Source organism: Lynx rufus, unplaced genomic scaffold, assembly GCF_022079265.1.
Source record: "Lynx rufus isolate CCGP_SWC_20201006 ecotype Redwood Valley unplaced genomic scaffold, mLynRuf1.p SCAF_28, whole genome shotgun sequence".
NCBI lineage: Eukaryota > Metazoa > Chordata > Mammalia > Carnivora > Felidae > Lynx > Lynx rufus.
In genome coordinates this window covers 11350214-11373843 of record NW_025814843.1, presented here as the reverse complement: position 1 = coordinate 11373843, position 23630 = coordinate 11350214, and the positions used below count along the sequence as shown (strand labels likewise).

Here is a 23630-nt window from a genome sequence, read left to right as displayed (position 1 = left end):
TCAGCGAGAAGGGTCAGGTCAACAAAATGGTTGGTCGGCTGCCCGCCCCGGCCCCCCGTCGTGAGCGGTCGTGGGCGCCCCTGGCGACTGTCCCCGTGCTGACGGGGACCCGGCCCTGCCGGGACGGCCAGCGGGGCCCGGGGCCCAGAGCAGCAGGCTCCTGGCCTCCCCACAGAAGCTGGCCGGCAGCCCCAGGCTTGGCCACAGTGTCCTCCAGCGTCCGTCCCACGGGAAGCTCGCCGGGGGTGTCTCGGGGTGGGAACCAGCGTCCTCGCTTTTCTGGGGCCCCTGGCCAGGCTGCCGCAGCCGGGAATGCTCGCTCGGACGGGCTGGTGTGCGGGGACCCCGCGGCCGCCCCAGCCACACTGCCCAGCCTGCCCCCGGGCTTGACCCCCCACGACCAGGTCGGTCCTCGGCGGGGCCTCGCAGGAAGCGATCGCGGCCCCTGGAAGCGTCGGGACCAGCTTCCCTGGAAGGGGGTGGGCTGCCTGCCGTGCGGGCGCCGGGGCCTCCCCCACCCGAGGGCTGAGCAGGAAGGGGAAGTGTGGTCTGGCTGGGGCTCACTGCTCCGGGGTGGGCGGGAAGCCTGTGGGCGAGGAAGGCCTCTCCCCAGCTGTGCCTGAGCCACCACACTCGGGCCCCTGCTGTCCCCTCAGCCGCTCACAGATGGACACGCTCGCCACCCAGGTAAGCATCTGGGCTTGGGGCCCCTGAGCGGCCGCCTGGCGAGGGCTGGGGTTGCAGCCCAGTCTGCGGCTGGGCTCGGAGGGTCCCCTCTGCCCCTCACGGGCTGGGGGACCTCAGATCCCTGCGCCCGTCTGCGCCTCCCTTTCCCGGGGGTACGTTGGGGTGGGGGAACCTGCCTATCGGGTTGAAATGACACCCGGACGGGGACAGAGACGCCTAAACGGTACACAGGTGGTTCCCCCTCTCTGGATTCTGACGGCGACTTTCGGTGCCTGATAAGCGACAAGACCCGAAGGGGTCTGCGTCGGGGACGGGGTGGGCGAGGGGTGACAAGGCGGATCTCGAGCTGCATCTTGGGACTCTGGCAGGAAAAACCTAGAACTCCAGCAGCCTTGGCATCTCTGTGCCCGTGTCTCTCGTGTCCAGCGATCTGTAAGGCATCCTGTGTGTTCCCGTGGCGGTCGCGGGTCGAGCTCGGCTGCGCCCCGGGGTCAGATCCCCATCTGGCGAACGGCCGCTGCCCGCTGGGAAATGACCTCCGAGGCCTCCCCGTGGTATTTCCAGTTCTATCTTGTCTCGCATCGCTCGTCCTGAGAACCACTCCCGCGCCCTGAGCGTGGTAAGGACAAGGCCTGGGGCTTCCTGTTTTGTTTTTAATTGTTTTTTGTTTTATCTTTACTTATTTTTGAGAGAGAGAGAGAGAGAGAGCAGGGGAGGAACAGAGAGAGAGGGAGACACAGAATCCGAAGCAAGCTCCGGGCTCCGAGCCGTCAGCACGGAGCCCGACGCGGGGCCCGGACTCACAGACCGTGAGATCGTGACCTGAGCCGAAGTCGGACGCTTCACCGACTGAGCCCCCCAGGCGCCCCACTTCTTGTTACACTTTAGGACCCTTCCCTCCACCCCTCCTGCCCTCGAAAAACTGGAAAACTCCAGAGAAAGAGGGGAACAATGGCCCCACATTCCGCCACTTGGGAAAAGCCGTGGCGGAGCCTCGCGTCTGGCCTTCTAGTTTTTTTCCCAGGCGTAGACACTGTGAAACATTACCGTTGTCTCGTTTTGACGTGAACACAAGGTAGAGAGGAAATTCGGGCCTCGCTGCCGTCACCCCCACCCACTGACCACACCAGTGCCGTTGCCAGACAGCCACCAGGTGGCAGGGCTCCGGGGGCCCCCCACACTCTCAGAACCAAACAAGCAAGAAAGCCAGCAAGGGCGCGAGACAATTTGGTTGGACCTGAGGAAGGACTTCTGGGTTGCAGATGTCCGGGGATAACTCAGGAAGCCTGAGTACTCCGCAATCCCGGAAGGTTCTGCGGAAGTCAGACTCAACACATAGAACGCCGCGGAGACGCCCGAAAAGCCACCTGTTCAGGAAGGGGAGCAGAGCTCTTGAAAGACGTGATGCGTGAGGTCTGGAAAACGTGTTCCGTTCACGCTTCACAGGGAGGCTGGGTGGCAGAGGTGAAAAGGAGTCTTTCCCTCGGTACAGAACCGAGATGGGGTCTCTGTGCTTTGTCCCGGCAGACTCCGGCCACACGCGCGGGCGACCTGCGCACGGGTGGCTGGCTGGGGTGTCCGCACGGGCTGCGTGTGGCTTTTCTGGCGAAGGGGGGCGCCCCGAAGCTCCCCCCGGGCTGCTTTTCACGGGGTTTTCTCCCCACTGCTTGACTGCTTCATCCGAGCCCATCGAGGGGCCCTTGTGCAATTTTCTCCCAGTCCCATGCTGCCTGTTCCCTGCTTATTTGCGCCAAAGCCAACATAGTTCTGCATTTAAATTTTACTTCCTTTGGATTACTGGTGAGGCTGGATTACTAGAAATGATATTACGGAATCAGAGGAGATGTCTGTGTGTTGTCACGGTTTGCTCCCCCGCACAAACCATTTTTTTTTTTTTTTTGGTAAGTTCATTCATTTGTTTATTGAAGCGGACTCGACACCCAACGTGGGGCTCGAACTCACAACCCCGAGATCAAGAGTCACACGCTCCACCGACTGAGCCAGCCAGGCGCCCCTTAAAACCTTGTAACAAAATCTATATATACCGTCAGCGGTCACATGGAAGGATCTGTTTCACCACAGCTGCGCCAGAACAAGGTTTATGATTTTTTTTTTTTTTTTTTGAGAGAGAGAGACTGAGAGTGGGAGCCATGGAGGGGCAGAGAGAGAGAAGGGGACAGAGAATCCCAAGCAGGCTTCATGCTCCGCGCAGAGCCCAACGTGGGGCTCGATCCCACGACCGTGAGACCATGACCTGAGCTGAAATCAAGAGTCGGATGCTTCACCGACTGAGCCACCCGGTGCCCCTTCACCATTTGTAATTTTTGCTTGCATATAGACGTAGTTTTTTCTTTTTAATTTTTTTTAATGTTTGTTTTTGAGAGAGACAGAACGTGCGTGGGGGAGGAGCAGAGAGAGGGGGAGACACAGAACCTAAAGCTGTCAGCACAGAGCCCAATGCGGTGCTCGGACCCACAAACCTGAGATCATGACCTGAGCCGAAGTCGGAGGCTTAAGGGACTGAGCCACCCAGGCGCCCCAGGTGTAGTTTCTAAGTCCAGGAATAAAGATATGTCAGTGGAGCGACCCACTATGATGGGTGAGAACGAATGAACAGGGTCGAGTCCTGTTACGAAACCCGCGGGACACGAGCCCGGCCCAAGGGCTGCACGGCTCATTCTTTCTTGAAATTGTTTAATGAGGTATAATTAACACCAGGGAAACGTGTCTGTCTTAGATGCACAGTCAACACGTTGGGCAACAGTCTACACCTTGCCTCTTTCATTTCCTGCGTCCAGGACTCATCATCTGTGCTGTCCTGGGCATTGGGAATCCGCGTTTTACATTTCTGGATGGGGTCTCACTACGCAAACATCCCAGCCTGTTTTCCCATTCCTCTGTCGAATTCCGTTCTGTCGGTACACGGTTTTACTTGTCTTGGGCTGGGGTCAGTGCGTATGACACGACACCCCCAGGTGCTAAGAATCCGAGCGTGAGCGGGGCAGAAGGGAGAAGAATTAAAAGAAAGGGGGAAGAAGGCTGAAATTAATTTCAATAACACATTGCACTGAACCCAACACATCAAAAATATCCTTCCCGCACGTAATCCATATAAACGTTTATTAATGAGATTTTTTTATGTTCTTCCTTCTACACTAAGCATTTTTCTTTTTATGTTTATTTATTTATTTTGGAAGAGAGAGAGCAGGGGAGGGGCAGAGAGGGGGGAGGGATGGGGAATCCCAAGCAGCCTCCACGTTGTCAGCACAGAGCCCGACGTGGGGCTTGATCTCATGCTCTATGAGATCATGACCTGGGCCATATCAAGAGTCGAACGTCCAACCCACTGAGCCACCCAGGCGCCCCCACACTGAGTCTTTGAGACCCAGCAGGTGCCCCACAGCCTCGTGGTCTCGGGCAGGGCTGGCCTCGGCCAAGGGGATTAGCCTGGAAGGCCTAACTCCAGGCAGCGAGCAAGGGGCGGGGCCCCATCCTCCCTCAGAGCTGCGTGCGACCTGCCTCGTCCCACGGAAACTTCCCCGAAGCCTCTCCGGCCTCCTAGAACCCCATCCCTCCGCCCCCCCACACACACACACGTTCTCCCCACCTTTTGGGACTCATGACTACTTCAGATCATTCCTTTCTCGTGAGAAAAAGTCGAGTTTTTCAATCACGCAGGACTTGAGCAGTAGCGTGGGTCTTGAAAGAAACACAGGGGCCTCACACCAATACATTTTTCACGAGCGAGGCTGGATTAGGGGCGAAAATGCTGGAGCTCCTCAGGGGTCAGAGAGACGTTTCGGGAGACGTGTCCTGCGTGTGGACGTATGCATGGCTGTCATGTCGTAAGCTATTTCTTACGCTACAGAATTTGGTTAAAAAAAAAAAAAAACACGGGAAAAAAAAAAACCCAGGAAGAAGCGAGTGTGGAATCAAGCCAGTCTCCGGAATTCCCAGCGGGGGTTGGACTGGGACTTCTGTCGCCGACTCCCTGGAAATGCCTTTTGGGGAAGTGAGAGCCGGGGCCGGGTGGGTGCCTGGGCTCAGTGCCTCCCCCGCGGCGAGGGCGAGGATGTGCGTCATGGGAGGAAGGCAGAGACACCCGCGCGCAGGCGGGCAGGGTCTCGGCTTCCCGGGCCAGCGCCCGATGCCCGCGGCCGGTGGCGGGTGCCCGAGGCCAGGCCAGGCCAGGCCAGGCGGCTGGACGGTTAGGAGGCAGACCCCAAACCGCCCTCCCGCCTGCATCATCGGAGGCGGAGCGCACCTGTAGGGCCGGGAGAGAGGCGCCAGCCACGTTCCTCCGCTCGCAGACCCGCCCGGAGCGCCTACTGTGTTCCAGGTGACGAGACAGTGGCAGGGAGATGGGCCCCGCTCTGGGTGGCGGAGCTGACTCGCCAGTGTGGACCGCCGGGAACAAACGTCCGGTAACCCGCCGGAGTCACGGGACGTGGGCTCACGCACGGGTCTGCCTCCCCCGCCCCCCCCGCCCCTGCCCAGCACCCAGCCGCAGTCGAGGCAACCTTTCCTCGGCCTCAGTGTCCCAGCTTCTCTTGCCTTCTGGGTTTTCATCATTCTGATGGTGGAGCACCTCCCCCCCCCACACACACACTTAAGCTGTTATCAGTTGCGGAGGTCGCAGTGTGAATGAGATTCAGAGTCTGTCCTGAGGGCAGGATGACTAAGGAGAAAGGGGAAGAGGGAGCAAAGGGCACTGAGATGGGTGGGGGGGGGGTGACTAGCAGGAGGAGGAAGCCTGGATAAGACGGTCTTTGTTCCTAAATCGCATTCGGTTATATCCTCTGAGGACTCTGGACCAGATCCTAGGATGCCCCTGCTCTGGTCAATGCCTGAGGGAATTCAAGAAAGGAACCCAGGGGCGCCTGGGTGGCGCAGTCGGTTAAGCGTCCGACTTCAGCCAGGTCACGATCTCGCGGTCCACGAGTTCGAGCCCCGCGTCGGGCTCTGGGCTGATGGCTCAGAGCCTGGAGCCTGTTTCTGATTCTGTGTCTCCCTCTCTCTCTGCCCCTCCCCCGTTCATGCTCTGTCTCTCTCTGTCCCAAAAATAAAATAAACGTTGAAAAAAAAAAAAAAAAAAAAAAAAAAAAAAAAAAAAAAAGAAAGGAACCCAGTGCCCTGAGGACCCAAGGAAGTCATTCACACCCTAGTAAAAATCAGTTTCTCTTCCTCAGAGTCTGGCACACCCAGGCAAATGAGTTTGAATGGAGAGGAAGTGGGGAGAGCGGGGAACTTGGCAGAGAAGTGACTTGTCGATGATGGAATTTGGGGCATTACGAGAAGCATCTCGGGCATTTGGTTCGGGGGCTTTTTTGGTGCCTTTCCCTCTCCCACCAGTGCTGCTACCGCCTCTGACTGTGGGGCTTCCTCACCTGCCCCAGCTGGGGGGGCTCTGCCAACTGGCCCGACGGACGTCCCACCCGGAGGCTGAGCCCCCCCGCCCCCCACCACTGGAGCGCTTGTTACAAATGCTGATCCCGGGTCCGACACTGGACCTGCAGATCGGAACTGGGGGCAGAGAAGGGGCCTGGGACTGGCATCCGTGCTTTCACACATTTCCCAGAGCCCCCGTTTGGGGGTCGCGAGTTGGGGTCCTGGAGTCCCAAAGACCTGGGTTTGGTTTCTGGTTTTCCCGCTCACCGGCTTAGTTGCGATCTCTGAGCTCCCACGGTCTTATCTGTAAAATGGGGTGGTAACCACAAGCCGCCGCGCAGGGGATTAAATGAGAGGGGCGCGTAGGGCACCGGGTAGCACACGGTGAGGGTGACTTTTCTGAGACGCACTTTCCTACCGCGGCTGTAATTGTGCCCAACAGGCTGAGGTCTTGCCGGTGCTGGAAGCTCTTGAACGGGGTTCCGCTTTCAGTTCTGTTATGAAAAGAAACATTTACCAGCTTGGCGGCAGCCTCGTGGGGTAAAATGACCACACGACCTGGCGTCAGACTGCCCTGAGCTGAAATCCCACGTTAGTCCCTTGCTGGCTGTGTTACCTTGAGCAAACCGCTTAACCTCTCTGACTTCTAGCTGTTCACCTGCAAACGAAGCGTGATAACTACCACCGCCCACTCGGGGAAGGTCATCATCAGGATTAAGAGATAACGCGTAGATCACCGGCTCTCAACCTCGGCCCGCCTTGTATTAGACTCATCTGGAAATTTTTATTACAACAAAGAAACCAACCCCCAAGGGCCAGGCCCCACAGGCCCCGCAGGCCAGTTACATCGGAGTCCCTGACACGGGGCAGACAGACAGCTGGGGTCGTCCGGGTCGTCCTCGTCTGCGTGCAGGAGGAGGCGGGGGAGGAGCTCAGAGGGAGACGTGGCTACGGAGGAACCACCCCGCGGGGTTCGGAGACGGAGGAAGGGGCCACGAGCCCGGAGCACGAGTGGCCTCTAGAAGCCCACAGAACCAGGAAGCGGCACATCCTGGGGGTGGACACAGCCCTGCCCACGCTTGGATTTCTAGCTCCGTGACGGTGGCGTCGGGGACGGACTCGTGACAGGCCCCGCACTCCTGCTGTTGTATGCCCCTGTGCTCCTGCCCCTGCCCGGGGGGCTCCCCTCTTGCCCCAGTGGGGGGGGAGGCCACCCCAAAGACGCTTTAGTCCAATTCCAAAACTTTTAAGTTACTTTCGACTGCTGAGCACAGTTCGTAAAACGTGGCTCATTGCAAAGCTTCGGTTTCTGACTCAAAGCCGCTCACTTTGCCCCAGTGGGAGTGAGTGGAGGAAGGGGTGGGGGCCGCCTCCGCACCCCCGCACCCCACCCTGCGCCGAGGACAGCCAGACAGACGTTTCTCCACGGGGAGTCTCCCACCAGTGGCCTTTCCCGCTGAGGTACTTTGCGGTTTGGGGTGGAGACTCCACGCCCGGCCCGAGAGGTCCCTTGAGAGGCCCCGCAGCGTCTGCGGGCTGACGGCCGACGCCCTGGGCCCCGCGCTTCAGCTCCGGGGAGGCCTGCACCCCCACGGTCCCCTCCGGGCGGCCGACACAGGTGGCCTTCAGCTCCCACACTTCGCGGGGTGTCCCTCCGGCCACCTGCACCCGCTCCCCGCGGGCTGGATCCCCGCCGTCGCTGCCCAGAGCCCGTCCGTGTCCCCTCTCGGGCAGCACCACGGCCACTGAGCCGGCCTGGGGCCCAGAGGACACCCAGCGGGGACAGGACGGGGTTCTCTCGGGATCCTTCTCACTCAGCCACCCTGTCCCAGAAAGACAAGCTCGTCTGGGTTCTGCGGAGAAGGGGTCTCAGAGCAGTGCTGTTTGTCTGGCCCTGGGCTGTGGGGGAACTTGGGACTCTTATTCCCACTTGTGGGCCCCGGTCCTTCATCCTGGGGAGTCCCGTGGCCCCCACCGTCTCACCACCATGGCTGTGCTCCTTAAAGGAAGGCGTCCCAGGGGCGCCTGGGTGGCGCAGTCGGTTAAGCGTCCGACTTCAGCCAGGTCACGATCTCGCGGTCCGTGAGTTTGAGCCCCGCGTCGGGCTCTGGGCTGATGGCTCGGAGCCTGGAGCCTGTTTCCGATTCTGTGTCTCCCTCTCTCTCTGCCCCTCCCCCGTTCATGCTCTGTCTCTCTCTGTCCCAAAAATAAATAAAAACGTTGAAAAAAAAAATTAAAAAAAAAAAAAAAAAGGAAGGCGTCCCGAACCCCGCTGGGCCTGTCCCCGATGACTCAGGGCATCGTACGGACACCAGCAAGGAAGGACTGGCACCTAGAGGGAGAGCATTCAGCCTCCTTCCTGCCGGGTGACCTTGGGCAGGCCGCTCAAGGACGCAGTTAGCGGACAGATGAAAGCGGAACACATTCCAAACATCTGCTGGCAAGGCGCCTGGGGGGCTCAGTCGGTTGAGCATCCGACTTCGGCTCAGGCATAATCTTCTGGTTCGTGGGTTCAAGCCCCACGTCGGGCTTCCTCCCTTCTTACTCCCTTCATCCTTCCTTCTTTCCTCCTTCCTTCCTTCCTCCTTCCTTCCTCCTTCCTTCTTCCTTCCTCCTTCCTTCCTCCCTTCTTACTCCCTTCATCCTTCCTTCTTTCTTCCTCCTTCCTTCCTTCCTTCCTCCTTCCTTCCTTCCTCCTTCCTTCCTCCCTTCTTACTCCCTTCATCCTTCCTTCCTCCTTCCTTCCTTCCTCCTTCCTTCCTCTCTTCTTACTCCCTTCATCCTTCCTTCCTTCCTTCCTTCCTTCCTTCCTTCCTTCCTTCCTTCCTCCTTCCTCCCTTCTTACTCCCTTCATCCTTCCTTCCTTCCTTCCTTCCTTCCTTCCTTCCTTCCTTCCTCCTTCCTCCCTTCTTACTCCCTTCATCCTTCCTTCCTTCCTTCCTTCCACCCCCAGAGCTAAAGAAGGTCAGGTTCCAATTACATGTATTAAACAAAGAGTCCACCCTCAGATATGTGGCATTCTCTTAAGTCCGGTGCCCTATGACCTCACCGGGCCCTGCAAAGCCACATTTCACAGGGTCCTCCTGAGAGCCAAGCCTCCAGTCTCCACGCTTTCCCTTTTCCCCCTTCTTCGTGTGCCTCTGTTGCTCTCTTCTGTGCATCCTGAAAAGGTGATCTACAGCACAGCCTCTGCTGAGTGCACACCTGGGGTGGGCTACCTGGCCGGCCGACACTTGTGTCTTTTAAGAGAGAATCCCCAGCACATCTATCACCGTGGATAAATGACGCTGAGCGGAAAGTTGAGCCAAAAAGCTGCAGAATGACGCGTGTACAAGTTACACACGCTTGGTTTTGCTCCATGTAACCTGATTAATAGCCAAAAACATGTCTGATCAAGCCAACCTTCACCAAAGAAACGAAGCTTGGAACTGAAAATCCAAATTATAATAGAACAATGTAATAAATGAGGACACTCTGCCAGTGATACAAACACGTGTTTAAATAGTAAGCCAACGGGCACCTGGGTGGCTCAGTCGGTTCAACATATGACTTCGGCTCAGGTCACGATCTCACGGTTCGTGGGTTCGGGCCCCACGTCGGGCTCTGTGCTGACAGCTCGGAGCCTGGCGCCTGCTTCGGATTCTGTGTCTCCTGCTCTCTCTGCCCCTGCCTTGCTCACGCTCTGTCTCTGTCTCTCAAAAATGAATAAACAATAAAAAACTGTTTTAATTATAAGTAAATAACTAATAAATAGTAAGCCAAGTCCGATGGTTTTGTAGGAACAATGGCCTTAGCAGCCCTAACCTTGTCCCTGTTCCTCTGCCTGGGTCCCTGTTTATATCGTTAATACTAACGTCACTCAAAAGCACGAATTGGAAAGGGCTGTACATGAAAATACATGCGTGAGTTTCCACTGGCTAAGTGATGACACAGGAAGTTGATTCTCACACACCCAGAATATGCCAGGCCTCAAGGATCACGTTGTACTTTAGGAGCCAAACGAACAGGCAAAGCGCCCACGCTCTGGATGAGGGGAGCCCCGCTCCTCCCGCAAAGCCCCTGCATTCCTGGAGGCTCCTCCGACGAGTCCATCCCACAATCGCCTGGGGCCTGGCACCTGCTGTCTGTCCTACTTGTCTGTACGTCATCCCTGGTTGGGAAACCACAGCGCACATGTCATTAGTCCCCAGGCTCTGCTCTTACAAGCTTTTATTGTGCAATTGAGTTCCAACACGGTACGGGCAACAGCTTCAGACTGAACGTTAGTCACAACTGTCCCACGGAACTATTAGACATCCTCCCACGGGGACTTTCTAACAAGCCTCACACTTTCTGCACTCTTACCGTTGGCTTTTTTTCCCTCTCTTTCTTCCCCAGCTTCACTGAGGTATAACTGACTTAATAACACCGTGGAAGTTTAAAATGCACAACGTGTTGACTGGATACACTCGTATATGGTAAAACTTTGGTTTGAGAGCATAATTCGTTCTGGAAACACGCTTGTAATCCGTAGGAATTGTGTATCAAGGCAAATTTCCCCATGAGAAATAACGGAGGGGCACCTGAGGGGCTCAGTCGGTTGAGCGTCCGACTTCGGCTCAGGTCATGATCTCACAGTCTGTGAGTTCGAGCCCCGCGTCGGGCTCTGTGCTGACAGCTCAGAGCCTGGAGCCTGCTTCGGATTCTGGGTCTCCCTCTCCCTCTACCCCTCCCCCGCTCGCAGTCTCTCTCTCAAAAATAAATAAACATTAAAAAAATTTTTTAAAGCGTATTAGAAACGTTAGCTCATCTTGAGGAATGCTCGCAGAACAAGGTACTCGCAATCCAAGGTTTCACTGTATCGCGAAATGCCCGCCACCACAGCTAACGTCACTCTTTCTTTTCTGTCTTGAGAACACTTAAGATCTGCTCCTGCCAGACTTCCCTGCTTGCTTCCCGAGCTGGCCAGCTTCCAGCCCCCAAATTCCTGTTACTTTTCCCCATGGACTAACTTTGCATTCACCTTCCCCCTTCTGACCCACGCCTCCCTCGGAGAAACCCATCAAGGTATATTTCTAACCCCACCCCCCACCCCACCCCCCACCCCCGCGCCAAAAACAGCAGGGGTTTAAGTCTGTGCTGCCCCCTGGATATAAAAGTGATGCAATTAGTTATTGCTTTCAATGGCGTTACTCCCCTGCCCGTTTGACGACCGAAGACAGAGCGATGTGTCGGCCTCCTCCGTACATCTCTGATCTCCGTGCTCGTGGCTCCCCTGGGGAGTGGCAGACAGACGGGTCACTCCCATGCCACACATGAGGACACACGGAGTTCGGAGGAGATTAAGGGCCTCGCCTGAGGGCTCCCAGTTGCTGATGGGCAGGGTTCGTCTAAGCCATCACCTGCCTGACCCCTAAGCAGAGGTATCCCCAAAACGTGGTAGACAACGCCCCCCCCCAGATGCCCCGTTCACGTCTCATATTCCTCTGTCTCCGTTCTTCTCAGGGTCCCATCACGATGGATTGGTTGAGGGACAATTTCTGGGCCATCCTAGCTGTGGCCATCTTCATTGTGTCTGTGAGCCTGGCCCTCATCCTGTACTGTGCCTGTAGACAGCTGTTTAGACAAGGTAATGGCGGTCTCACCTGGGCAGGTGGAGGGCGGGGAGGGCTGGGGTGGTCATCTGGGCATTAGGGCTTCTTCAGGGCAGAAAGCGTAGTTCTGGGCCTGAATAGGCTGAGTTTTGGATTAAGAATCGTGTATTCTGGGTCTGAGCCTAGCCCTGCCACTAACTTGCATGTCTAGGCCTCGGTTTCCCCATCTGCATGGCGAAGGGAGGGAGGCTAACTAATCTTCAGGAACTCTTGGGGCCCCCAGGGTGTGGGTGAGGGCAGAACCTGTGAGAAGCCACACACTGCTCCACGGCTTTCTCTCTCCATCGTGGCCCTGCTCTCACCTTTGGGACTCAGAAGACAGCACGAGTCCAGAGGATGTCAGAGGCTGTCTCAGCTCCAAGCACATCGAGTGGTACGCGTGTTGTATACACCGGATACGCACAGCCTTTTCTGGGTCAATCATTCCCCAACAAAGCAGTTTTCTAAAAAAACAAAAAAAGACTGTCTTGAGGCATGAAATATGGGCTCAGTCCACGATGGACACGCTGGCCACCACCATTGCCTTCTCTAAGGTCAGACTCTGAATCTCCCAGAACAACAGCTGCCTTGGCCCCAGGTTCTTGGCACCCTCCACCTTCGTGGAGGCTTTCCACTAACTTAACATCATCTCCAAGGGGGTTTCCACTTTGCCGTCCATCTCCCATCGTCCCTGTGACCCAGGGATGGTGAATGCACCAATCCCCCAGGGCAGTGTGGGCAGGCCACCCTCAGCCACCAAGGCACTGACCTGCCACGGCGTCTGGGACAGCCTCAGAACCCTGCTCGCCGGTCGCCGAAATGTCCGGGCTCCGCAAGGAGTGAGACCTTGTCATCCTCGTCCATCTGTTTGAGAGATAAGAAAGTTAAGGTTCAGAGAGAGGAAGAGGCTTGACTGAGGCCTCACAGGACTTGGTGCCCGAGTTGGGACCAGAACTTGGGTCCACTGGGCTTCCTGTCCAATGTTCTCTGCCCTCAACCCCTTGATGGTAAGCAGTTGTTTTTGTGTTGTTTTATAGATTAAAAAAAATTTTTCTTTAATGTTTATTTTGGAGACAGAGAGAGAATGAACGAGTGGGGTAGGGCAGAGAGAGAAGGAGACATAGAATCCGAAGCAGGCTCCAGGCTCTGAGCTGTCAGCACAGAGCCCGACCCAGGGCTTGAACTCCTGAACCCTGAGATCACGACCTGAGCCAAAGTCGAATGTTTACTTGATTGACCCACCCAGGCGCCCCTTTTTGTGGTGGTGGGTTTTTTGTTTTGTTTTGTTTTTTTAACACAAAGAGTATATTCTGCCTCCTATAGTCCTCTGTCCATCTGCCTTCTTGAAATGTTGGACACAGACGAAGTAGGACCCTGAACAAAACCTGGCCCGTTCTCTTGGACCTTAAGCCACCGCTATCACCACGCAGGTTAAAAAATGAACAATGACGTGTTCGTCTAGCACGGCCCGGTTGCAAACTGCTTCCCCGGTCTTCCTCTCGCTTCCTCCCAAGCACACAGTTGGTTACCCGTCCCAGGGATGTTTCTGAAAGCCAGGGGTGCACGAGGTGACGAGCAGACAAGCGGGGCCCCGCGCCGGGCGGCCTGGGCAAGGGCTTGTGGTCAGAAGGCCCGCGTCCAAGCCAGTCTCCACCGCCCGCCAGCCCTGTGCCCCGAAGTCTGTTTCTCCCCGGTGGTTCCTCCCCCACCTGCCCTGCACACGCCCGATGTCTCCGGACTTCTAACAGTCACAGCTTCTGCTGATTCTTCCCAGATGATCATTAATGCCTATTTGGTCCCTTAGGCAAGAGGTGGGACGTTGCCAAGCCCTTGGGAAGAGGGCAAAGTGAGGAAGAGAAAACGTATGAGTAAGTACAGCCCCCGCCCCACGCAAGATGCAGCTTTGAGAGCCGCCTGGTCACGTGCGCCGTGCACCTGCGCGGCTCTTTGGGGGAGGAGCCCACTGCACCTGCGCAGCCCGGGAGCCGGCTCGTCTGCCAATGCCCCGCCCTCCGGGGAGGGGTCTGGAGCTTTGGGGCTGCAGGGCACCTTCCGGGGCTCTGCTCTCCCGGTTGTCTTTGTCTGGTCTAGTTTGGTAGAGGTCACAGGTCAGGCTGTGTGTGCTGGGCCCACCCCTCGCGGTTAGGTCTACCTTTTCTTTTCTTTCTTTCCTTCCTTCCTTTTCTTTGTCTTTCTTCCTCTTTCTTTCTCTCCCTCTCTCTCCCCCTTCCCTCCTTCCTTTCTTCTATTTCTTTCTCTTTCCTTCTTCTCTCTCTCCCCCCTTCCCTCCTTCCTTCCTTTTCTTTCTCTCAAGATTTTAAGTAATCTCTGCACCCGGGGTGGGACTCCAACTCACAACCCTGAGATCAAGAGTTGTAGGCTCCACCAGCTGAGCTAGTCAGGCACCCCTACCCTCCTTTCCTTTCGATGGCCCACCAGTGTAGTCCTCTCGAGGCTGTGTGCCTAACGAAACTATGCCATTGGCCTTACTTTTGCATTTTGTGATCTGTTTGGAGCTTCTATGATTGCTGTGTCGGGAGTCCCCAAGATCGCCTTTAGGCTTGACGATTCACGAGAAGCGCTCACAGGACCCGGGAAAGCTACAACGGTCGTGGTTACGGGTTATTACCGTAGAAGGGTACAGAGTCAACTCTGCAAAGGGAAAGCACATACAGGGTGGAGCCCCAGGGGCAACCAAGCGGAAGCTTCCAGGAGTCTTCTGCTGGTGCACCGTGCCTCATTCTCCCAGCATGGATGTGCGGCACCACATGCAAAGCGTCGCCAGAGAGAGTCACCGAGGGTTTTTACTGGGGGGTCAGTCACACAGGCAACAGAGCGCCCACACGACCCGCTTTAGCTACTCAATCCCCAGGCCCTTTCAGAGGCCAAGCTGATATACCGCATGACCTGGGGCCCCAGGCAAACACAAGCAGGCATTCACCAGCAGTCACCTTGTTAGCAAAGACCATCTAGCTGAACCCAGGCCCAGGTATACACAGACACTACCATCAGGAAAGATAATCCGAGAGCTGAGAGGTTAAGGGCCAGGTGCTGCTCAAGGTCCAGTCCTTTCTTTGGAATGTAATGCTGTAATGCGTTGTCTGAAACAAAATCTGTGCTTTTCTTTTTTATTTTTTTTAATGTTTATTTTTGAGCAAGTGGGGGAGGAGCAGAGAGAGGGGGAGACACAGAATCCGAAGCAGGCTCCAGGCTCTGAACTGTCAGCACAGAGACTGATGTAGGGCTCGATCCCATCAACTGTGAGATCATGACCTGAGCTGAAGTCGAATGCTTAACTGACCGAGCCACCCAGGCGCCCCCAAATTTGTACTTTCCTAGAGTGACTTTTGTTGTGGATCCAGCAAACAACAGACCTCTTCCCCACCGATTCTGACCCCCTTGAGGAGTAAGACAAATGTGTCACGCAGGTAAGTAACAAAATATTGCCTTTAATGAGAATAAACCCGGCGTGGCACAATGGGGCTCTTATCCACCGGCAAGGGCATTTGCTAGTTCAAAACCAGGCAAACTTTCCGATGCAGGGCGCAGCCTGGAGAACCTCAGGTCACCCTGAGGGGTGGGGCAGCCCCTTTCTCTGGACAGCAGACTCGAGCACAATGTGTGTTTTCTGCAGTCAGGCTGGCTCTGGAGGAGACAGTGGGAGAAGAAGGTTCTTTCCAAAGGCAGATCAACTTCCCTCCTCTCCTGGGAGCAGCCACGAGGGGTGGACAGAAGCCACTAACGGAGCTCTTGCCACACAGACCCTTGTCCACATATCCCAACAGGCTTGTGCACCCCCAGGGGCGCTCGACCACATACAGGGGGCCAAAACTTGGCTGAGAACAATGTCTTCCAGTTTGGAGGTCAGAGCACATGGAGGGGATCGTGGGTCTAGGCCAAGAGGCTCCCCCGTGGTCTCTCTTTGTCGGACCTTCTTACCAAAGTATGATACAAATGCAGAAAGGTGTACAAAGTCAAGCAGGGCTCAGTGAATTTCCACAAACTGGACAGACCCAGGTGGCCAGTGCCCAGATCAAGAAACAGAATCACCAGTTCCTCAGTGACTTATATCCCCTTCCAGCCACCATACCCCAAAGACAGCCACTCTCAGAAATAGGAAAGGCTAGTTTTTTTCTTGTTTTTATGCTTTCTAGAAATGGAATCAGCCAGGGGCGCCTGGCTGGCTCAGTTGGTTAAGCATCTGACTCTCGGTTTGGGCTCAGGTCACGATCTCATGGTTGGTGAGTTCAGGTCCCGCATCGGGCTCTGCACTGACAGTGAGGAATCTGCTTGGGATTCTCTCTCTCTCCCTCTCTCTCTGCCCCTCCCCTGCTCATGCTGACTCTGCCTCTCTCAAAATAAATAAATAAACTTAAAAAAAATTTAAGCAATAGAATCAGCCAGCACACGTTATCTAGGGTTTGGCTCCTGTTGGTCAACGTTTCTGTGCACGTCATTGTGCGTGGTTGCAGACGGTTCGTCCTCATGAATTTATCCGCTCCGCGGCTGATGCGCATTTGGTAGGGTCCAGCTTGGGGTTCACGCTGCCACGAACGTTCTCGTGTGTGTCATCTGGCGGCCACATGCAGGCATCTCAGCAGGATGCACCGAACACGCAGTCACGCGCTGTGTGTGTCCCCGTGTGTGCCGTTAGTGTTAGGAACACGCGTGTCTTGCAAATGCAAACACACCTGCTACTTACCTCCCCCCACCCCCGCCCTCTCCAGCTCCGGGGATTCCAGGAGGACGCGCTCCAAGCGAAGTCCCTTCCTTCCCTCAAATCCAGCTGTTCCCGGGGCTGGAGGAAACAGTTTCTTTACAAACGGGCACGACACCTAGAGAAGGACGGAGTGCCTCCAGCTTTTAGGAATGAAGGTTTCAATGTTCATCCGTTTTCTGATGTTTTCCTTTCGTAGGCTGACGGACATGCTCAAAACCACACCCTGACTCCTCCTCTTTCTGTCTTGCCAGGAATGTTCTTAATGAATCACCAGTTCAGTTACCCCCTCTGCCGCCCAGGGGTTTGCTCTTCCCAGAACACACCCGTAAGTATCTGCTGCTGGTGACATTCAGGGCAGGGTAACAAATTCATCTAAATGTCTTAGCTCAGGGGCGCCTGGGTGGCTCAGTCGGTTAAGAGCCCGACTTCGGCTCAGATCACGATCTCGCGGTTCGTGGGTTCGAGCCCCGCGTCAGGCTCTGTGCTGACAGCTCGGAGCCTGGAGCCTGCTTCCGATTCTGTGTCTCCCTCTCTCTCTACCTCTCCCCTGCTCATGCTCTGTCTCTGTCTCTCAAAAATAAATAAGAAATGTTTAAAAAAAATTGAAAGAGACAAATCAATTCAAAAGGGGGCAGAGCAAATAGCAAGCTCCTGATGGTCAAGGTGTACGTTCACATTCAAATCCCAGCTCGGAGCACGAGTAAGAAGGAACTTGGGGGGTGTCACCGGGACTCCCCCACTTTGCATCAGAAAATCCCTGCCTGGTTCCCTTGACCGGAATGTTCTTCCTCGAGCTGCCCATGTGGTGGTGTCCTTTATCCTCCCCGCTGCCACGCGGCCACTGCCGTCCGCCCTCCCTAAAGTGAGCCCGCTAACTTTCCTTTCGAAACGTGAAGGCAGTTACCCGACCTCGTCTTACTTACCTGCTGCTCGTGTGTTTAAGATCTCTCTCCTGCCCCGGAACAGAAACTCCGGGAAACAGGAGCCTCTCGTCTTCCTCACCGCGGTTTACCGGCCACTAAGAACGGTGCCTGGAGGTTAGGAGACAATTCAGGTCTTGACGGAATGGACACATAATAGCTTACATGTATGGGGCAGCCCCCGTGTGTCCGGGCCCGTGTGACGCACTTCACAGGCACGATCTCCTGTCGGCCTCTCAACAGCACTATGAGGCAGGCGCATTTATTATTCCCCTTTGACAGATGGGGACACTGAGACACACAGAAGTTCAGTGTCTCACCCAAGGCGACACAGCGAGTGACTGCTGGAGCCTGGATGTGAACTTGGGTCTCGCTGCAGGGCTGTGCAGGGAATGACGGCGGTCTTCTCAGGTCCTCTTGGGAAAGACAGAGTCGCGGCAGAGGCCGCGGCGACCCCATCTGAGGGTCTGAGGTCTAGCTGCCGTTTCGTCTTCCTTCCCGCGGCCACCTTGGGGCTTTTGCTACGTGTTCCCTCTTCACTCATTCTACCTTTTGCAAACCCTGCTGTCCCCTTCCTTCTGAGCAGAGATTCGTGCCTGAGCAATCATGGAATGTTCTGGAAAACACTAAGTCACTGTGAGGGATGTGCCAAAAAGGAAATAAGCTTCGTATCACTTCCTCGTGAGAATGAGGGTCTCCCATGACTGTGCTCATTCGGGGACTGGCTCGGGTCAGCGTGCCGTCTGCACTTCTGCTTTGCGTTTTCTGTGTCGTGCGGGCTCAGGCAGGGGGACGTGGGAGCCAGGGCGTCTGACTGCCGTCTGCCATTCACCCACTCGGCTGATCCTGAGACGGTGTCCTGTCTGTACAACAGCGTCCCCCATCAAATGGGGAGCTGGTCCGCCAGGAAGTAGCCAGACCACCCAAGCCCATGAAAATCATGCTGAGTCACTGAGTCAAAAATACCTACGGGGGCGCCTGCGTGGTTCAGCCCGTTGAGCGTCCGACTCCTGGTTTCGGCTCAGGTCATGATCTCACGGTTTCGGGAGTTCAAGCCCCGCGTACGGCTTTGCGCTGGCAGCACGGAGCCTGCTTGGGATTCTCTGTCCCTCCCCCACTTGCACTGTCTCCGTCTTTTTATATATATATGAAAACACACAGCAGCTTGGCCTGCAAGGACCTTTTCGTGTGCTCTAGTCCCACAGGACACCCCGAGCCAGCCGCCGGCCACATACTCGCTGGTCAATAAGGTCAGAAACAAGACCCTCTCCGTCCCGAGCTACATCGAGCCTCTAGATGATTATGATGATGTCGAAATCCCCGCAAATATGGAGAAGCGTCACTTCTGAAACACCCGTTTCTCCTTTCCGGCGAGCTGAGGAGGGTTCACGCGGAGGATTGTACGCCAGTCGAGAACGGAAGCCCCTCGGTAACGGGATCCTCAGAGCCGGCGGTAATGTGGCGCAGCTGTGTAAAATAAACATTTCCTGAGGCTTCGACGGAGAGGCATCAGCGGCCACATGACCTCCCAGAGGAAAGGGGCCGCAGCTCTGCCCTGGAGACCCGGAGCGGTCAGGCCTCCAGCTACTGTTGAGGGGTGCCCCTGGGGTTCCGTGGCTCCCACTCGTGACAAAGCACCCCGTTCTTGACCCCCCCCACCCGCCTCCCCTTCTCTTGCTCGGTTCTAAGCGATTCCAGCTCTTGGTGTTGGACTCTGCAGAACACCCAGGCTCTTATCCCTGGCTGGGCCCCATGGGCCCACCCAGCTGCCACACCCAGGGCCGTGGGTGGGAGATCCGACCGAGTGCTCCGGCTGAGTGCTCCCGTGTGCAGGTTACTACATCACACCCGGCAGGTTCTTCAAGGGTGAGTGGTGCTTTCTGTTCTTGAGAACTGTCCCCACCTACACACACCCCACACCCCAGCGCCCCCCTTCCCCCCCCCCCCCCGTGATGTGGGCCGGGCGGACCGCGGAGGTTCAGATGCTCACCCAGATTTGTGCTTCCCGGTAATGTGTCACGGTCCACAAAGTCACATGCGGCCTTCTGGACCCAAGTGCGTAAGTTACACGTAGTGGTATCGTTTTGCAGTATGTGTGAATGCGGAGCGGGGGCGGGGGGAATCACAGGGAACAGGAAACAGAGGGACAATTAAATGGCAGATTCAAGATGATGGTTGGAGGGCTTCATGCCCCCCCATTTTACGCTCATGACTGCTTCCTCCCCTGCGTACATTCCCTGCATATGGCCCCGAGATCACCGTCCCCAGAACCCCTCAGTGTTGCGGCGCTGCTGACGAGAGGCAGGGTAGAGGACCACGGTCCTGTTCAACAAGTGCCCTGGTCCCCAGGGCCCAAGTCAGCTTGGAGGCTCCGGAAACTGGCGCTGATCTGCTGGAGCCCCAGGACTGGAAGCTTCCTAAGCAGACTGGAGATGCTGGTTTCCCAGCAACCCCTGGGAAACCCGGCAACGAGCAGACTCGCAGGGAGAGCGCCGTGAACCACAGAAAGGCCCGGAGTGACCCTGGGACCGAGCTCCTTTGCAAGAGATGGACGGCGGGCACCTGGTGCGCTCAAGCTTACCGCCTCAACCGCTGCTGGACCAGCGGGGACATGTGCTTCCTCCGGGCTCCGTCTTTCTGGATTCCACGGGGACGTCCAGCTTCCTGTGTTACCACCACCTTATAGTAGGCCGGGGGTTCCCTAACTGCGGCCGTGTGGAACTCTGGGACTCCGTGAGCCAGAGAGGACTCTTTCCTCCAAGTTCTAGGGGGGAAAAAAAAAGCCCACGCACAGAAGCGTTTCACTTGTGTGGCTTCCTCTTCCAAATTTTCTGAAAACCACCCACATCTATGACGAGAGTTAAAAGCAGATACCAGACATGTCTTCCTCAGGCCCTTCCCGTCCCGGGACGCCTGGGGCTCAGCGTCCCTCTATTCCGACAGCTTCCAGATGGCAGGCCCCAGCTGAACCTTCTCCTCAGTCCCAGGCTGGCTGCCCCCAGGACACCCCCGCATGACCTCCCGACAGGCCCTCAAGGTCAACACACCCCAGAAGGAACTGATGGCCCACCTCCCCCCACCACACACCCACCGCTGCCGTCTCACTCTCCGGTCCCCTTTCTGCACAGCTTTCTAAAGGGAACATCTAACCACTCATCCTCTTGTTTAAATCTCTTCTTCACCCATTGCCCTCAGAAAAACACCAAACTCCTTAACTTGGGTTACGAGATGTGTCAACTTCCCCTTACAACTTCCACTCCGTCCAAACTTTTGCTCCTCGGGCCATCTGAAATGACCTGGTCTGTGGTAACCTTCCCTCTGCCTAGAACATCTCTCCCCACCTTTTCCCCCTTCCCGTCTCTGCTCAGAGTCTTTCCTCAGCACCCAAAACTTGAGTGTGGTGCCCTCTTTGAGGCTCTCTTCTCACAGCAGGAGCGCCCCGGGATAACCTGTTTACCTATCCTTCTCCCCCACCTCAGACGGAGAGCAACATGGGGACAGGGACTGGGTCTCTCTTTCCCCCAGGGTTTTCTCTGTTCCTAGCACAGCACCCAGGTGCTTTGTGGATGCTCGACCTGAGCCAAAGTCAGCTGCTCAACTGAGCCCCCCAGGCGCCCCTTTTCCATCCTTCTTTCTAATTTGGGGCTCCTCTGGGGTGGAACTTGCCTGGCTCACGGCTATACTCCCAATACCCAGCACAAGCTCTGGCACATAGTGGGCCCTTACTAAATGTGTACTGGGCATCGCACATTACTAGAAAGCCCACCAGTCGGTTTGACAAAAGCAAGCAGTTTTTCTCTGAGCACGTATGATTAGGTTGAGAGTTTATCCTAGGCGTGGGTAATAAAGCCATATTTTTGCCAGTCTGGTTAAAAAAGATGTTAGCATTTTGGGTGATGGCATTAAATACAGTAAGATTCGACAAGGCCTTTTTGTGTATTCTAGTCCCACAGGAAACCCCAGGTCAGCCATCAGCTATATACGGACAGATAAATAAAGGAAGAAACCAGAAGACAGTGTCCATCCTGAGCATATGGAGTCTGAAGACCATCATTCTGAAACTCCTGTGCTCTGCCCTCTTAACTTCTCTGAGAGCTGATGGTGTGTTCCTATCAGAAATGGGTAGATTATAGTTCTCTTTGAAACAGTCAAGCTGATCTTTATGATACAAATAGGATTGTTTGCAGGAAATGCTCTGGTGTTACAGTAACACATTTTACAAATCATTTGTATCAGTTAGTATGGTTAGATGGCAAAACACAGACTGTACAATAATGAGGAATGTGTCACCACACACAAGAAGTCTAGAGGTAAGCACTCCAGGATTCAGCAGGTCTAAGACTCAGGAGCACCGGGTGACTCTTCTTTGATTCTCTTAGTGTTACTACTCATGCTGACAAGGTAGCTGCCATAGCTCCGAGCATCACATCCTCACATGATAACATTTGAAGTTAGGAGAAAAAGGGACATTTCCTCCCAGGTAGCTCTTTTTTACTGGAGAGAGAATCTTTCCTAGAAGCCCCAGATGACTTTCCCTAACGTCTTACTGGCCTGGATTGGTGCACGTGCCCAGCTAGGGGAACGGCCAGGGAGTGAACATTGGGCATTTTCAGCCTCCCAAGCTGGAAGTGGGCTTGGCCATCCAAGAAAAAGGAGGCAAGAGCGCTGGATAGGCAATCTCCCCGGGGCCAGCTCACTTTCACAAATAACGCTGTTGAGTATTTGCCCTTGTTTCCGTTACAATTTCAGAGGTGTTAGGGGATTCAGGCTAAAGGCTGGTGTCCAGATTCCACCACTCACCTTTCTTCTCTTATGGGGTTTTGACAAAAAATGGACAGAGGACTGGCGGTCAGATGGGGATCCTAACAGTAAAGGCAACAGAAGGAGTGCTAGTCTGGTCCGAGTTCTGAGGGTGTCACTCCGATGGGCCACCTGCCCCCTCTGGCAAAATCCCAGGCGGGTCCCATTGGCTGTTCTGGTCACCCTCAGGTAATAAAAGGCCTCCAGGTGTGGATTACACAAGCATATGCATTTGTCAAAACTCCAGGGATGCACGCTTAAGGTTTCCGCATTTCGGGGCACCTGTGGAGGGGGGTGGGGATGCTCAGTTGGTTGAGCAGCAGGCTCTTGATTTCCATTTCGGGTCATGATCCCAGGGTTGTGGGATCCAGCCCCGTACTGGGATCTGTGCTGGGCATGAAGACGGCTTGGGATTCTCTAAAATGAAAAGGAAAATAAAAATATACTTAAAAAAAAAGAGATTTCTGCATTTCAATCTAAGTAAATTTTACCTCAAAAGAAAAAGTGTAAGCAGACGCTCCGCTAGACTTAAGGACCCGTACGCTGCAGTGCTTAGGGGAAGGTGGAATGCTGTTTGTAATTACCTTGAAATGCACCCAAAGCCAAGGCCGCTGTAGAGCCGGCACTTCAGCCCAGAGAGTAACGTGGAGCTCCACGCCACCACCCCAAGCGCAGGCAGGTCGGGGTCTGCAGCGCCGGCTGCCTCCCCTCTGCCCGCGCACTTCCAGGCGAGAGGGAACGGGGGAGCATCTTTCGGCACAGGGCTCAGGGAGGGAGGCTGGAGCCGGCCTCCCTTTCGAGGCAAAGCAACTCCGTCCATATTCTCAGCAAATGTCTCAGGCTCTCGGCGGCACAAGACCCCCTCCCGACCCAGGAGGACGCTCCCTGACCTCGCCCTGCGGCCCTCTCCAGAGCGGTGGCGACCACGCAGCCCGGCCGCCGGCCTGGAAGCCTCTTCCGCCGCCCTCCGTGGGCGCCACGTGTGCGGGGCCTCACCACGCCCCCTCCCGCCTCGGGGCTCGAGCATGTGATCCAGCGCGGCCAATCAGAGGTTCTCACTCCCTCGGGCGCAGAGACTGATTGGTTGATGCTGTTGGGAGCGGAGCAGGTGCTCTCCGCCAGAGGGGGTGCGAGTGCGCAGGGTGGACCCCGCCGCGGAGGCCCCGCCCCAGCTGAGAGAAGGGGAGGGTCCACACCCGAACGGCTCGCTTCCCGCAGCCCTGCTTGGATGTAGGCGCGACCTCCGGGTTTTTTAGTAACAGGACCCCATCTTCACATGCTTTCAGCTCTGCCGCGCAAGGCCCGTCCCCGCCCTCGCTGCCTACCCTTGGCCTTACTTTCCTCTGGCTGTTGCAAAAGCCGCCTGACTCCTCTTCTCTCCCAGTGCAGCCACCACCTGCTGTCACAGCGAGCTTTCTAGAACACAAAGTTGATTAGATCAAGGCCCTGCTTTAAATCCTTCAGTGGCTCCCTTGTGCTCAGCAAGATAACCCACACACACCT

At 55.9% G+C, this 23630-nt stretch overlaps 1 protein-coding gene across 1 annotated transcript; it reads left to right on the top strand.

The window, feature by feature from the left end:
- The first annotated feature begins 611 nt into the window (after positions 1-611).
- Positions 612-21252, top strand: SCIMP (SLP adaptor and CSK interacting membrane protein). The gene is made up of 5 exons (XM_047089932.1): positions 612-687; positions 11560-11683; positions 13492-13555; positions 16659-16732; positions 18525-21252. Exons 1-5 carry the CDS (start codon positions 667-669, stop codon positions 18674-18676), a joined length of 435 nt encoding a protein of 144 aa, XP_046945888.1. The 5' UTR covers positions 612-666; the 3' UTR covers positions 18677-21252.
- Positions 21253-23630: the final 2378 nt, after the last annotated feature.

What these genes read in the sequence shown, in the direction of transcription:
- SCIMP (XM_047089932.1), top strand. Translation starts at nt 667, where the DNA reads ATGGACACGCTCGCCACCCAG. An exon ending in GAGGAAGAGAAAACGTATGA is followed by an intron (nt 13,556 to 16,658) that starts GTAAGTACAGCC and finishes CTGTCTTGCCAG; the next exon opens with GAATGTTCTTAATGAATCAC. An exon ending in GCTCTTCCCAGAACACACCC is followed by an intron (nt 16,733 to 18,524) that starts GTAAGTATCTGC and finishes CGTGTGCTCTAG; the next exon opens with TCCCACAGGACACCCCGAGC.